Source organism: Dermochelys coriacea, chromosome 9, assembly GCF_009764565.3.
Source record: "Dermochelys coriacea isolate rDerCor1 chromosome 9, rDerCor1.pri.v4, whole genome shotgun sequence".
NCBI classification, from domain to species: domain Eukaryota; kingdom Metazoa; phylum Chordata; order Testudines; family Dermochelyidae; genus Dermochelys; species Dermochelys coriacea.
Window position 1 is genome coordinate 23,549,462 of NC_050076.1, and position 17,106 is coordinate 23,566,567.

Sequence of the window (17,106 nt, forward strand, 5' to 3'; positions counted from 1 at the left end):
AAAAATTACCTAATCAAATTCAGCCAAGATGGATTATAATGGAAATAATCTCTGTTATGATGGCTGTTCGGTAGCCTAAGTGAAATGAAGAAGTGGGGTTTTTATCCACGAAAGCTTATGCTCAAATAAATCTGTTAGTCTTTAAGGTGCCACTGGACTCCTTATTGTTTAAGTGAAATGTGTTAGTTAATGTAATTCCTAGGGATAGATGTCTGCATCATAACTTTATTGGCAGTCTCAGAAGAGAGCTCAGAATCTGAATGGATAAAGTTACTGAACTATCCTCTCACCCTATATATGCAATTTCTCCAGGTAAGGTTTAAGGAACTCTGGGGTTTGACAATGTGAGGAATGTTAGACTGCTGCCCACCATACTATGGCCACTTTGTAAGTAAATATAAGACTTCTGTCTCCAGGGCCATCACTCTGGTATCTTTCACAAATCCTAAATTCATTCACTGTTTATTTCAATGCATTCTCTAAAACAGGTGACACACCATATATAAACTATATGTATATAATCACATCACATTGTTTATTGTATCCAAAAGGCAGAACAAGAGAAAAAAATAAGTACGGACCAGCATACATGAACTATTGTCACAAATCATGGGTGATAAAGAGTCATCAGAAGTGCATATAAGATAAGGGTCAGGAGACATTACAATTCACCAAGAATTCTTATGGTTTAATTTAGTTAGAATTATTTAAAAAACAATTCTCTCTTTTCCTTTCTCAGTCCAGAACCCGTTCCACCCTCCAAAAGCAGCATTAAGGAACTAAAACAGAGAGGAAAGTAGATCAATAAAGGAAACTGAAGCTCTCAATGGAGATTTGTAAGGTTCAGGATGAAAGGTGGCTTTTATGTTTTCAAGGAAGTGAGGTCACAGGGGCAGGTATAGGTATGACCTGATACCTGACTGGCAGCAGGAAAAGAAAGAAGCACATGGGGAGTTAGAAGAACTTATTTTTTGGACTATTAAAGACCTTAATTTGTGTTCATTTATTTGATTTTCATGCCCACATTGTACATGGTGCATCTGAATTCATAGCCAGCCTGTCTGATTTGGAAGCATATTTAGTTTCTCCCTCAGCTGACAATGGCTCACAAACCAAACTTTTGTAGAATATAGATATATTTTGGGTATATTTATACTGGAACAGTCTTGTAAAATGGTTTTAATCAGTAAGATTTCCAAAGTAGTCCTTATTCTTTCACGGTTAGTAATAGACCAATATTTCTTTCTAATGTTATTGTCTGCCCTCCTGTATTACTTCTGCTGGCTGAAGTATCTGCCTTACATTGACAGGAAAATGAATAATTTATTTAATCATTCATAGAACATTATCCAGTAAACGCAAGACAAATAGGATATGGGGAGTTTACACAACCTCATTCATGCAGTCTATCTTAAGTCATGTCCACAATATTCAACTATTAAGACCCCAAGGATTCAGACTCTGGCCTTAAGCAAACTTTACTTGCCTATTTAGAAGCAGACTCAGTGTGCAGAGTGAGTTCACTACCATCCAAGACCGTGCCTTAATATCAGACTTGGTAATTCACTACTGATTATAGTAATGGTGGAAATTGTAGTGTAAACAGGACTTGTGTGTTTTTACTGTATTGTCTACGGTGCTAAAAATGCCCAAGTCCTGTTTACACTAAGCTTCCACTGTTGCTACAAATGGAGCTATACCACTGGTGAATTATGGCTATGAAGCTTCCTTGTGTAGACAAGATCCCAAAATGGTGCGGACTCCCAAATGTCCATACAGCAACCATATGCCAAGTTCATCCTCTGACAGCATTAAAGATGACTGGCACAGGAATTTTACAAAGTTCCATTAACTTTAGAATGCTTGGTGTTTTGAATGTTCCCAATAGTCAGGCACAGCAGGATTCCCAGTGCACTGTTAACATTTAACTGCATCATAAGACTTAAAGGACAAGAAGATGCCATTTAAATTAATTTAAGCTCTCTCCACCTCGCTATTGGGGCTATTCAGCGGGGTACATTTAAAACGATAGAATTTTGTACAATTACTGTATTTTGTTGATTACCTGTATCAGTAATCTGCAAATGGTGCTATAAAAATCTAACTGTAGAATGATGTGCTCATCATCCCAAATGGTGTCTGGGGAACTTCAGCACAAGGTTTTAAACAACTTCTTTTCCTTCTATTGCAGGTTTAGTGATAGCTATTCCCATTCAATTGCCAGACCCAGTTCCCTATTATGATTCAACATGGACTTTGTGGTTGATATTTCACTGTAGATTGATAATCAGTAGCAAAGGAGCCCTGCCTATACAGGTACATCCCATTTTTTCCATTACTGAATGATTTTATAACTTTTCAAAATACCCTGAAGTTGTAAAAATGCAATTATAAAACAAATAAATCTAACTCAAAATAAAAACATTAACAACGTTATAGAACTGTGTAATATTGGGCTGAACATGGCTTGGAAATTGAACATTATTATTATTTATAAAAGACATTACCAGTTAAATTAGAAAGAGGACAATGCCAAATAGAGAACTTTTGAAAATACTCATTTTGACCACTGCTTCTCTGACAATTAATGCAGTTTCTCTTCATTTAGTTGCAGGAGACTTGAATACATTTAAAAGTAAACAATTATTTTAAACCTGTCCCAATGAGACCTGTCCCTGTCTCACTGTTGTTAAAAATGAAAACTGCATCTCAGCATATTTTAATCCCCTGATAAAATGTATAATCTACCCAAGGGTAGATCTCTATAATGTCTTTTTGAACAGGTCTGGGTTATTGAGAGGTAATACTGAAAAAGTGACTGCATTTGCCCATGGCTTGATGCAGGTTATTTCCAGATGATTTGTCCATAGATGTTAGATTTACATTTCTCTTCCTTTAACACAAGTATTTTCACTACAGATGTGTTAGGTACCTCAAAAAATGCCATTTTTTGCATTTAATTATGTAGCTGACTGGTATGTTGCTGGACAATGAATGGAAATTCAGATTTTGTTCTGAAATGCACTAATTGGTGTTCACTAGAGGGAACAAAAAATGGTACTAAAACATTAGTACTGCTTTCCCTCATTCTCCCCAAAATATTATGACTTTAGATTTAATTTGTTCATAAATTGAATGCTACCCCAGATGTGACTAATCTTTCATTAGCAACGTGTTTTAAAGGGCAATTTGGATAACTGAAAACTTTATATTCTGAAACACTCTCTCCATCTAGTTTTGAGAACTGCAGAGACCATTTTAGTCTTGTTCAATATACTTCTGTACAGGTGCACACAACAGTATATGAATCTTTTCCCATTAATAGGTCATACACAGAGCTGATCTCTCTAGAATGCCAAACATTTTACAACTGTTTATGAAATGCATTTCTTTAAACCAGCTGAGAATCTGCATGTTTGAGTTTAAAAGGGATAGCAGTACTATTTATCATACATGCTTATTGAATCTTTATGAGCATGATGGCAGTGAGAAATGCAGAAGAAGAGTTAAACCCAATGTTTCTTTCTATTAAAAAATATAGCTTCATATATTTTCATTCTAGTTTGTATGTCCGAGACATGCATTGTACTGGTGAGGAACAGGGTAAGGGCCAGGGCAATGGGTGAATGTACAGTTCAGCACATCTCTTCAGCAGCCTCTGCTGGCAGGATGCATGCAGAAACCCAGATTAAAAGCTGCTTCTCCCTGGGAAGACAGTAGTAACACTACCACAGGCCCTACTTTGAGCTGAATCCCTCGTGGGGAGCAGGAGGCCTTGATGACCCCAGGAGATGTAATTTATATCGTCCTGCTGCAGCACTAGTAAATTTGGCCCTAAGCTTTTCCCCATTCTTTGACAGTCTCGTGTCTTCATTCATCCCTGAAGTGCTACCTGTATACAAATTATTCTGAATATTGAATACATGTAACTCACAATGAATAAAAGGGGATAATGAGTGAGAGTAAAGCATGTATCTCCATTCAGATGAAGCTTGTGTTCTTCTTACAACTCACATTTACTTTCTAAGAGATGTTAACAGTAAAACAATTTTACAGGAGAATTTTCTTAGCATTCATGAAGAAATTCGGTATGAAGTTCACTGTAATTCACTCAAGCCACAGGACTGCCCATTAGCCTTTCTTGCCGAAGAGCAACCAATCTCTGGAACCACTTTTCCTCTGCTTCTGCCTTCTCAATGAATAGCTGTAGAGGGGGAGGGAAGACAACTAATTTTAACCTTCTGTTGTTGATTGGGTTTTGATAATATCGTATTGATACAGATATTGCAGAGTTCACTGCTGTCAAAAACAAAAAAGGCAACCAAACAAGGAAATTAAATACAAAATCTATGTTAAAAGGTTAAGATTTTAATCATATGAACATCAGGAAATTTAAAGTTATGGTTTCCACAGCAACTGCAGCTCTGTCATATTGTACAGCTAGTACATCTATATTAAACATATGCAGTATAATACAGCAAAATACTATAAATGCACCATGTGTATCTGGATTAGTTGCTGTAGAAGCTTTACTTTTGTTTCCTTTACTTCTATGTGACTGAAATTTCAAATATAAACACTGCCTTAATATAATTCTTTGAATTAAATACAATCATCCTGTGGTGTGGATGGAAGCAGAAAACCACAGCTATGTGCTGAAATAACGGCAGAACCTTGGAAATATCCGTTAGCAGGGCTAAAAAGTACAAACATGAAATTCCACTTAATTAGGAGTGCATAAAATGTGTGAGCCAACTTTCACTTTGATATTGGATTGAGGTGGGATTTTATAATGTGCATGAGGTCAGATAGAACTCCCACAGCCAGAAGCAGGCCCGGTCACATGGGAAAGTTGTACTTGTTTAATTAGTTTTTAAACTAATTTAGTTAAACAGGTTCAAACTCTTGTGTGGACACTCTTATTTCCATTTAAAAGTTTTCACACAGGAGTTTGAACCAGTTTAGCTATATTGATTTAAATTCACACCTTAGTTTAAACCAGTGCAACTCGCTCATGTAGATAAGCCCTTAGAGTTTTTTGAGTGTGGTATTCAGAGGGTATGTCTACACAATACTGCAATATAAGCCTGGTCTTAGGCTCAAGCCCAAACCCCATTTCTATCTATACACAATTCTGTCTGTCTGACTCAGGCCATCAGGGCCTCTAGCCCAGACCTGCAAGGGGGCTGGGTTCGATCTTGAGTCCCATAGGACTCAAGCCCAAACTTCTCTGTCATTTAGCATGGATGCAGCTTGGGTCTGGGCCCTCCCAGACTCAGGTACTGACAGTCTGCCAACACTATCCCACAATCCCATGGGAAGTGTCCTTTGTCCTGCCTATCCCATGACTATCCAGTTGACTCCCAGGAAATGGAAACAGCCCCTGATTCAAGTACAGTTGCTCGGTGTTTAAGCTTCATTTTATCTGCTGAGTTGCAAGTAGAGTGAACCTTCTCCTGCATTTGTGATTGCTATTTACAGGAAGAAGTCTTTTGTCAAGCACTGCTACCTGGTCATGAGAGCACAGTCAGATTTTGGTTAATCTCTAGTGTGAGGTGAGCAAAACATTTGACTTTGCAAGAGTTCCAGGAACGTACCAGAAAATAGAGAAGAAGCTGGCAGTGCTCGGGATTCACCACACTGGTGACCAGTTTATGGAACAGATTAAGTGGCTCGAGAATGACTACTGAACAGACAGGGATAAGAACTACACCTCTGGGAACTCACTGTCATCCTGCCTCTTTTACAAGGAGTTTGACTGGGTGCTGGGTACTGCACCAAGCACTGAGCCAATAGTCCTTCACAACAGCCCAGTCAGCCTGTATGGCAATCTTCTGACCCCAGAATCCAGTATCAGACTGGAGAAGAGCCAGCAACTGCTGGACCAACCTGCCAGAGTGACTCTGGTGCTCACGCTGGTTCCCAAGAAGGCTTTGCTGCTGGAGCAGCTGCAGCAAATTCTAGGTCTCTCTTTGGAAGAGCTATTTGATGACTTCCCCCCAGAGGAGCAGCTCACTATGGAAACAGCAGCAGAAACACAAACGGAAGTAGCTCCTCAGTCTGGTAAGTTTCTAGCTCCATGTCTGTTGTTATTAATAAAAGGATCGGAGGAATTTCTGGTTTATGATCCCATGCAAAATTTATTACAAGCCACAGGCAGCAGTATGTATCCACGTTGGAGCCACCCCCTCTTCCCCATATCACCACATGGAATTCAAAATGGAGACCAGGAAGCGCATGCAACAGTGAGACAAGTATTTACATTTACATTTTTATTACATGCTCGCACATTCTTACGGAGTTGTGCTGGAGTGTTAAAAATAAGAACCTTATATTCCCTCCCCCTTTTAGTATGCCACGCAATACACATCGGCCATGCCAAAATGTAATGAGCTGCCAGTAACTAGTAAACTGTCCAGGGTGAGGGGAGGTTAAATGTAGTCCATGGGTGACAAAATCAATGTCTGAAGTAGAGCTGGGGGTTTTTATGTAGTCCAGAAGTGGGCCAGGAGGGGTAAAGACTGTTGTCTGAGAGTCCGTATTATCATTTGTTTTGTATGTAGTCCTTGGATAGTTGCCTTCAGAGCAGCCTGCACCAGAAGCCGTATGGAGCTGTAGGGAGGTGCAATAATCCATGCACATGCTAATGCAGCATCCTGTTGATTTCCCCCTGAATTTGGACCTGATCCCAGATGCTGATAAACTTTTCCTATGGTAGAAACTCCAGAAAGGTAGTCAAATTTCAGGAAAGGACATTTTTTCCACTGTCACCTCACCAGCCCACTCCACTCATAGGTGTGCTGCTCAGTCACCATAACTTTGAAAAGCTATGTGGCATACACAGCTGGCTTACCACTGGTGGCTTGGAATAAAATGTCCCTTTGCCATTGTGGAACCTCTAGAATTGTCTAGAATGTCATTCAGAATGTGGAACACCTGAGAGGGTAGAGAAGGCTTAGGTAGTAAGCTGCACCCCACTCTCCCTGCTAAAAAAAAAAAACCCAGGCCAACCTAGTCTACAATTTTTAAACAAAAAACAATTGTAAATTCTCATTGTTTGAGAAGTCTTTTCACTATGATTAACTCAGTTGTGTCCAAAGAGCTTCTCGGAACTGAAGCATTCCTCTCAGAATATATTAAAGTTCAGTTTTACAAAGTATCATTTTCTGGCTTTGAGATTCCACAAGGCACAGTTGCCTGCAGATGCACTGAACTTGTTTTGAAATGCTGAGACAATAAAGCACGGTTTGATGTTTATTTTTAGGTCCTTCCACCTTTGCTGGTCTTTCCACCTTGGCAGCAGAGGCACATGCCAGCAAGTCCTTGGAATTCAGATCTGACACAGACCAGTCCAAGCAGCAGTATATTTCATTGAGGAACTTATGGTAGATATTTTGGACAGGGCCAACAAGAAGGTGCAATACCAGAAGGGGAGAAGGATTCACACAAAGTGGAAAGGCACAGACAGGCTGCAAAGCGAGAAGACAGAATTGAAGCACACAAGGAGAGATTCACAGCTCAGTTTCTGGAGCAGGACCTTCTGCTGTGAGAGGAAGATTCAATGCAGCAGAAAGTTTCTTTCATAAGAAACTGCTTATGGCTGTAAGAAGATAGGCTCCTGCTTGTGCCCACACCATGGCATCATGTGCTGCAAACCAAGAACAGTTTAGATAATTCCAGGTTTGGGTAGCCCATGCAACTGAAATTTAAGAGCGGGTGGACTGGCCAAAACTACCTCATGCAGGCCCCCGTCCTGTGCAGCAGTGCCAATGCAAGCGAAATGTGCAAGGAAGGAAAAGGAGAAAGGGGCCCAGGAGACATGCAACATTAGAGAATGTATTTGTTAGCAGTGCTTTCACTGTTTTCACCATTATATCCATGGCTTATGTTTTATTAATGGTTTTGGTGATGGTTTATTTCAAATAATAAAGATAAACACAAGATAACTGGGACGTATCCAAATACTATATCTCAAAACTTGTATCTACATCAAGTCATACTGTAAATCCACAGTTATTGCCACATGCCCCCTATTGGTGGGAATTGTGTCCCAGCCTGTCCGTGATGGTAGACTCCCAATAGGCAGAAAACCCTGGCATCATGAAATTTTCCAGTGCAGCCTACATTGGTATCCATAAATCAGCCTCTGTGGTGCATAACAATGGAGTAGTACTCTTAGCGGTTATGTACTCATGTGTTCCTTGAGGAGGGTAAACTATGGACACACGAGTCCGATTAATGGCCACATTGCATTTTGAAAACCCCATTCTCTCAAAACCAGCAATTTCTTCAGGGACATTGTTTGTACCCACCACTTTTGGGTAAATCACTTGTCTGATTGCCTACGTTACCTCCACCCTCACTTTATCCACAGTTGACTTGCCAGCACCAAACTGGTTCGCAGTTAGCAAATGGATCTTTAGCAGTCTGGAGTAGTCAGCTCCCAGATAGTTATAGCAACCTGCTTCTGGACTTGTATGGCCACCTTCATGTATGTGTCCTGATGCTGGAGCTCAAGGCAAGCCACTTACAAAGCTCCAAAAATGTAGCTTTCTTCATGCAGAAGTTTTGGAGCCACTACTGGTCATCCCATGTCAGTATGCACTTGTGGCCCTGCTCCAGAAAGACAGGTGTACATAGGGGGATCAGTAGCTACACCAAGAGTCCTAAGCAACATCAGCCCGTTTGAGACTTCCAAGTCTGTATCATCATCCTCTTCCAACAGGTGCCTTCAGTAGTCAGAAAACATCCACAGAATGTCCACTAGCATCTCATGGATGCTTGTCCAGTTTTCTGGACCAAGAGTGAAAACCCAAGCAAAAGAAGCTCTTCAAATGGTGACTCCTCCATGTTGCTAGTTCTGGTTGCTGGGAGCATGCAGACTCAAAAGATGGCTCAGCAGGGGATGTTGGTGGGATGCGACAGCTTTCTGTAACATGCAGGGTGAACAGTAAAGTTTTCTCACACTGCACTAGGAACCAAGGGCTAGAGCAGCCACAGTTGGGGAGGTCACAAGGAAGCCAGGAATATGGTAGTTTGACTCAGGTCTGTGTCCTGCAGCGTGGATGCGAGGGCCCAGTTTGGGGCCCAGGTCCAGAAACTGTAAACCTAGAGTCAGAATTAATGTAGATGCTCAAGCTCTGGGGTTACAAACCCAGGGTCTGTGGACTTTAGTCCCACTAACGCTGGAGTTACAGTGCAGTGTAAGCATACATCTGAATCACCAACTATCAAACCACAGAAACTTGCAAACAATTTCCACTGACTTCTTATAGATTTGCACAGGGATTTAAATTGCATTAATGGCTTTAGGAAATCTCTACACAACTCTGAAAATGTAGGAATTTTTATGGGACAGTGTTTGATTCATCCATTGGTTGTATTCAGTGTAATTTGTATATTTCTCGCTCTCATTTTATATTGTATATTAACTGGACATATAATTTAGAATGGATAATTATTATCTGTTGGGTTAAAAAAAGGATCAATGATTCATGAAGAAGCAGGTCAAAGAGATTCTGGTTATTACTCAACAGCAGTAACTTTTCAAATGGATTGGGTCATACTTTTCTCTATGGAATCTTAAAACTTCCATGTTTTCATCACACCCTTTCTATGATTTTTTCTCTAAAGCTACTACAGCTTCTGCCATTCTCTGCTCAGGCATCTCATGTAACACAACAGTAATATATACATCCTGGATAAATGTAAGTTAAAAGATATGGGTTTTTTTTTAGGGCAGACTGTCACTCATTCACTTTAAAATTTCGCTTTCACTCAGAACCTTGTTGGGCCCATCTCCTAACACTTCACTATTTTAGATTATGCAGGTTGTGTGATCTTTTTCCAGCCAATGGTGAGCTCATCAGTAAATAGTCTTTGGAACCTAGAGTCTTTGACAAGCAACACTGCAAAAGTATTCGCTCATGTGACCTTGACTCCATCTAGTAGACTTTGTTATTTCAAGGGTTCAATAAATATCAACACACTTACATTTGGATGTGCTAAAGAGTTATCATCTTGGTACTTTATGGCAGTAGGAATGTTGCCAGGTTCTATTTCTTTTTCAGTATTAGACAGATCGACAGTTCCCACTCCGACAGTTGCAGGTTCACATTTTAGTTCACCAGCTTCTGTTGACTAAAAGGAAAAAACCCCACATTTGGATGCTATCAAGGATGTAGAATATCATTGTTGATAAACACCCAAGCATTATAATATAACTTTGTATTCAGCTTTCTTAAAATGTTCAGATTACAACCATTAACTAACTAATCCACAAAACAATAATCATCATCTTCATACTTTTCAAAATGGATAACAGGAACTGCCTGCGTGTGTCAGACTGGTAATATGAAGTGAGGGAGCAGCACTTCCAAGTAGGGAAGTGAAAGAGCAGAGCTGCAGTTTTTTTCCATAGAGCACACTTATTCAAAAATTGTGTGAAACTTTTAAAGTAAATACATATTTGAAAAAACAATAATGGCACTCTTTTCAATGAAATACTCAGTGACAATTAAAAACATTCCATTATCTCAATGGAACACTCATTTGCTTATGCACTTCCTCTTATAAAGGGAAAAGTGTGTGGTTTCTGAACAAAGACAGAAGCCTGGTCCACACTTAAAAATTAGATTGACCTATGTTGCTTAGGGCTATGAAAAATTTTGAACTGTGAGCACCATAGTTAGGTTGAAATAAACACCAATGTTGACAGTTAAGTCGACAGAAAATTTTTTGTCGATCTAGGTACTGCCTCTCAGAGTGGTGGATTCACAAGGTTTTCCCCTTGATGTAGGAACCCTCTACACTATGTGCTATAGAGGCATAGCTGCAGCTATGCCACTGTAGCACTTGTAGTATAGACATAATTTCAATGGCCAGAGTTAGGTCACAATTTTAAAACTTGGATGTCTTAAGTCATATTTAGGCACTGAAATAAAAGTGGCCTGACTTTCAGAGTTGCGGAGCCCTCTGAATATCAAGCCACTTTTATTTTGGTGCATACATATATTTTTAGGAGTCTAGCTTAAAACTGTTTACCCTTTATATAAGTACGAACATAAACTACCTTATTGCCTTTGCATGATGATTTGTCTAACCCTTGCCCCTCCCTTTTTCTTTACACCTTTGTGTTCTGACATAATGACTTTAAAAAAATGTTCAAAATAACCAAACTCCTAAGCAGGGCCTTGACCATCTTGCCATTTCAACAATGTATTTCACCTCATCCTAAACTCTCACGCACTTCCAGTCCTGTCACTCATCCTTACTTCAGCATCAATTCAAGTATCTGGACATGTTTGAACGCTGATACTGGGAATGAGGATTGCCAATGTGATGTGTCAAGGGACATTGCATTAATGCTGCAGCTTCCATCTGCCACCCCAGGCGGCTTATGCACAAAGATAGGCTATTGACAACCTACCTTTTTGACTTCTTTACTTGATCTGAATGTCTGTGGAACAAAAGAGTCACTTTCAATAGCTTCAATTTCTTTTACTCGTTTCACTTGTTCTACCAGAGTGGCTTGGTCTACAAAAGAGAGTCATAATGTCAGTATATTTCAGTGTAAGCTTATGATCAGTGCTGTGCCTAAGCAATACTATCTCTAGATAGTTTACTATTTATAAAATATGTACTAGCTTCAATGAAAGCTAAAATATTCTGTTACAAAGAAACATTCCTGCTTTATTAAGAACAAGAAAAGTGATTAAGCTTTAATTGCTTTATTCATGATGCTGAGATAAAAATTTGCTATTTACATGTTAACAGTGCCAGAACTGCAGTGTTTAGATATAGTGAAAAAAAAACAGGGATTCTGGAATAGTGTGAATTTGTAACAAATGTCCGTCAAAAGAGAAAGTTACTTACCTTTTAATAACTGGAGCTTCTTTGAGATGTGTGGTCCCTATCTATATTCCACTATGGGTATACATATACTCTATGCGCCCAGAGCCAAAGAATTTTGAAAGGAGTGTCCATTGGTCTGCAGATGCACCTTGGTTCACCTCATGCCTCTAACTGAGGAGATAAAGGGTAGGACAGACCAACCACCTCTCCAGTTCCTTCTCCACCTTGAATCAGAGAAGATCTGAGGCAGAAGGGAAGGAGGGTGGGTAGTGGAATATAGATAGGAATATAGATCTCCAGTTACTATAAGGTAATTCTCTCCTCTTCGAGTGCTGGTCCCTATATGTAAATCCAGTGTGGGTGACTGACAAGCAATACTCAAATAGGAGGAGGGTGCAAAGTCATAAATGGCAGAGCCAAGCAAAAGCACTGTTGTTCCAACAGATGCATCAGCAGAGGAGTCCTGTACCAAGGCGCGAGTGTCTAGCAAATGTGTGGACTGAGTTCCACATAGCTGCCTTGCAGATGTCAAGTAGAGGCACCTCTTGAAATGATGCCATAGATGTTGCTTGTGCTCTTGTGGAATGAGCTCCAAGGAGGAGGGGGAACATTAGACAGTTGATAGCAAAGCAAAATACAGACCGAGATCCATTATGAGATTCTCTGAGAGGATATAGCCTGACCCCTGACCCTTTCCACTACTGCGACAAATAGTCTAGGGGGATTTCCTTATTGTTTTTGTTCTCTGTAGGTAAAAGGCTAAGGCTTGCTGAATGTCAAGGGAATGGAACCTTCTTTCTTCTGAGGATGTGTGATGTTTTGAGATGAACATAGATAAGTGGATAGATTGGTTCAGGCGAAACTCAGACTATTTTGGGGGTGAATTTAGGGTGTAAACACAATGAAACCTTGTCCTTATGGACTAGCTTAAGGAGGATCCACCATCAATGCCCAGGCTCACCAATCCTCCCAACTGAGGTGATGGCTACCAGGAATGTGACCTTCATTGAAAGGGAACACATGGAACAAGAAGCTAATGTTTCAAAAGGAGGCTTAGTAAGTACTGAGAGAACAAGGTTGAATTCCCATGGAGGAATAGGCAGAAAAGTTCTGATTAGGGCTTTCCAGAATTTGCTCATCAGAGGGTGTGCAAAGATTGTGTAGTCCTGTGAAGGCAGATAGTATGCACTGACTGCTGCCAGGTGGACCCAAAAGGAACTGACAGACAAACCTGCTGTCTTCAAGGAAAGAATACAGTCCAGAATGAAAGCAATACCTGTGGCTTCTGGAGAAATAAGTCTTGGATGCATCCACATAGTGTAACACTTCCACTTGGCTAGGTAACGTTTTATAGTGGAATCTTTCCTACTATTAGAAAGGATGTTCTGTATAGCTCCTGAACACAATTGCTCTGAGAACAATACCCATCCAAAAACCAGGCTTTGAGATGAAGTGGACATGGGTTAGGATGCCTGATCTTTCCATTCCCTTGAGTCATGAGACCCGGAAATGTAGGAATAATGATTGGTGCCCAAGATGACATGTGTAGGAGGTTTGGGAACCATAACTGTCTGGGCCATTTGGGGGAATGAGAATGACTCATGCCCTGTCCTGCTGAATCTTGCACAAAACTTGAGGCAGGAGTGGCAGTGGAGGTAAGGCATAGTTCAGATGGTCTGACCATGGAAGGAATAGAGTGTCGCCCTGTGAGTGGTGACCCAGGCTCCTTTGGAACAATATAGATTGCACTTCCTGTTTGCTTGGGAGGTGAACAGGGGTCCCCCACAAAGAATGAAAATATTGTTTGCCAGACAGTCTTGAAGCTCCTGCTTGTGATAGACAGCAAAGTGTCTGCTGAGAGACTTCGCTAGCACAGTGTTTCTCAACGACTAGTCCCTAAAATCTCCCTGAAACAGTTTAGGAGGGCAACACGTTGGTCCCTGGTATCAAAAAGGTTGAGAAAATCAGCGCTAGCACATTCTGGTTTTCTGGGAGGTTGACTAATGACAGAGTAATCTGATTGCTGATGCACCAGTTCCAAAGACCGAGCACTTGTGGGCACAGGGAGGTGGGGTTAAATCTAACTCCTCCTTGTTTGTTGATGTAAAAGACAGTTGTAATTTTGTCTGACATTATGAGAGCCTGGTAAATAAATGGGAGGAAGGTTCTGCAAGCCCTTTGAACTGTTTGTAGCTCTAGAACATTGATGTGTTTCCTAGACTCTCGAGGTGTCCAGGTGTACTGTTATCTATGCAAGCTCCCCAACCAATAGAGATGTGTCAGTAGTGATTGTCCTGTCTGGTGCACAGGCAAGGAAGGGAATGCTGACACAAACCTGATGGGGATTCTTCCACCATGACAGGGGCCATATCACTTTGGTGCGAAGAGTCACTGTGGTGGCCATGGACTGTCAGTTTGAAGCCACTCTTGTAGGCACCAAAGGTGTAGTCTTGGAAAAGATGTGACAAGTGCATGAGGCCACATGGCCTGGTGGGGGGAGAGAGAGATCTCAACAGGCTCTCTGGTAAGACTGTAAACCAAACACCCTTGCCCTGCCCCTGACCTGCCCCCTTCTGATGACTCAATCCCCCCTCACTCACTCTCTCCCACCCTTGCTCACTCACTCATTTTCACCGGGCTTGGGCAGGGGGTTAGGTTGTGGGAAGGGGTGAGGGCTCCGGCTTGGGGTGCAGACTCTGGGATGCAGGGTGGGGATGAGGAGTTTGGGGTTCAGGAAGGAGCTCCAGGCTAGTGCCGAAGCATTCAGAGTGTAGAAGAGGGTGCGGGCTTTCGGAGTGAGTTTGGGTGCGGGAGGGGGCTCAGGGCTGGGCAGGGGGTTGGGGTGTGGGAGAGGGTATGGTTCCTGGCCACTGGGAACTGTGGAGCCAGCATTCGGAGCAGGGGCAGTGTGTGGAGCCCCCTGGCTGTCCCTACACCTAGGAGCCAGACATGCTGGTCGTTTCCGGGAGTCATGCAGAGCCAGGGCAGGCAGGGAGTCTGCCTTAGCCCCGTTGCGATGCTCACCGGACTTTTAGCTGCTTGGTCAGCAGTGCTGACTGCAGTTGCCAGGGTTCCTTTTTGGGCGTTCCGGTTGAAAACCAGATGTCTGGCAACCCTACTCTCTGGTGTGGTTTATGATCTAATCTATAATAATATTCATAGCCTGAAACCTGTCTCTTGGCAAGTAACCCTTTCTGTGATGGAATTTAAGGACATCCCAATGAAAGCCAAAGTCTGGGTAGGGGTGAGAATGGATTTTTCAGCATTTATGTTGATCTGCAGAGAGAAGTTGTAGCATTGTTGAAGTTGATGCCTGAGTCTCTTGGCATGACCTGGTGACAAGGAGCCAAACGTTGAGGCAGGGGAAGATGGTGAAACCACGGCATCCTATATAAGCTGCTACTGCAGAAAACACCTTGGTAAAGACCCTGGGGGCAGCCACAATGCTGAAAGGGCATACTCTGTACTGGAAGTGGTTGGAGCAAACTATGAATTTGAGAAAGCGTCAGTGAGTGGGGTGAATGTAGGTATCCTTCATGTCGAGAGCTGTGAACTATGTGTCTTTTTGCAGGGATGGAATTATAGATGCCAACATGATCATGAAAAACTTGAAAAGTGGTTGAGATGGCAGAGGTTGAGAATGGGTCTCCAACTGCCTTTCTTTTTGGGGACTAGGAAATATATGTTGAGTAAAAACCACTCCCTTGGAATTGAAGAACCACCTGCTTTATCACTCAGTGCTGTAAGAGACATTGCTCTTCTTGATTGAGAACATTCTTGCAAGAGTGGCCCCCAAGATGGGGTGAAGAAGAGGTTTTTTGAGAGGGTAAAAATGCAAACTCCATTTTATAGCCAGAATGGATGATGCTGAGCACTCATCTGTCTGTTATTGCACTACAGATGTTGAAAAAGAGTGCTAGACAACCCCCAAAGGGTGTGTGGGAGTCAGGAGGTGTTGGACTCAGTGGTTTTCAGCTCTCAAGCTGCAGTCAAAAATATTTAGGCAAGGGCTGGGATTAGAATGAGGAATCTTGCTGCAGAAAGTGTGGGGAAACAGGTCTTCTGAGTGCTCTGCCTCTTACCAGGTGGTCATAAGGTCTCTGGTGGAAAAAATGTTGAGCCATCAGTCTAGACTTCTATTGTTGTCAGTGGAATTTTCTCTTCAGGGCAGTTGTATGTATTCCCAGGGAAAAGAGGGTGGAGTCTCCTGAAGTGTGTAAGGACTCATCCATCTTCTGATTAAACGGATGAGTCTCATTGAAGGGAAAAGGGAAGGTCCTTAATGGTTTTCTGGACCTCCCTGGGTTGATATTGCTGAGCAAATGGAGAGGAAAAGTTTGGGGGACTTCTTGAAAACCTTCATCCTGTCCAGGTACAAGGCTAGGGCTCTCCTGACATCCAGAGTGTGTAATATAGCCACCCTGTTGTTTTGGTGAGGCTTGGGTTAGAAGGGTGGAAGAGGAATCAATTGGTTCATGTGAAACAGAGAGGTTACTTTAGGAATGAATTTTAGATATGACCTAAGTGTAACCTTATCCCAAAAGAATAACACATGAGGGGAGGGGGTGTTCCATTAGAGTTGCTATTTCGTCTATTCTCCTAGTCAAGGTAATTGCTATCAGGAAGGCCATGGGTTCAAAGGGAGGCCTAATCAGTCCTTTCAGTACCAGGTTTAGGTCCCATGTGAGAGTAGGAAGTCGAGGTTGTGGGAAGAGGTTTGCTATACCCTTGAGGAACTTTTTAGTAGTCGGGTGTGACAGCACTAAGTATCCCTCTGTTGGTTGGTGGAAGGCTATTACTGCCACTAGGTGGACTCTGAGAGCGCTTAAAGATAGACCCAATCTTTTTAGGGCTAGTGCATAAGTCTAAGATAAAGTGCAAGAGTTGTGGATGTCGGGGAGATTTGTTGCTTAGTATACCAAATCTGAAACCTAGAGCACCTTTGCAGGTAGATATGTTGTGTTGAGGACTTTTTACTGTGTAATAATACCTCTTGCACCTCCTTTGAATAGGAGCTTTCTATGTGTTTGAACCAAGAGGATCCATGCCTTCAGGTGGAAAACCACCAAATTGGGATGTAGGATATGTCCTCTGTCCTGGGAGAGGAGATACGGAATGACTGGGAGAGAGATCAGTGGGCACATCGCAAGCTGTGACAGATAGGGTACCAAGTCTGTCTTGGCTAAGTAGAGGCGATCAAAATGACATCTCTTTTTATTTTCAGCAGGACACTTGATAGCAGGGGAAAAGGAG

The 17,106-nt window shown here is 41.8% G+C and overlaps 1 protein-coding gene across 1 annotated transcript in view; it reads right to left on the minus strand.

The window, feature by feature from the left end:
* Positions 1 to 518: 518 nt before the first annotated feature.
* The window catches only part of RSRC1 (arginine and serine rich coiled-coil 1), a 368,470-nt gene continuing 351,882 nt past the window's right edge, over positions 519 to 17,106 (minus strand). The window contains exons 9-11 of the mRNA XM_043493111.1: positions 11,429 to 11,535; positions 9,994 to 10,140; positions 519 to 4,204 (exon numbers count right to left, since the gene is read on the minus strand). Of these exons, the coding sequence (XP_043349046.1) occupies positions 4,112 to 4,204; positions 9,994 to 10,140; positions 11,429 to 11,535 (347 nt within the window). The 3' untranslated portion in view covers positions 519 to 4,111. The remainder of the gene's footprint in view (positions 4,205 to 9,993; positions 10,141 to 11,428; positions 11,536 to 17,106) is intronic.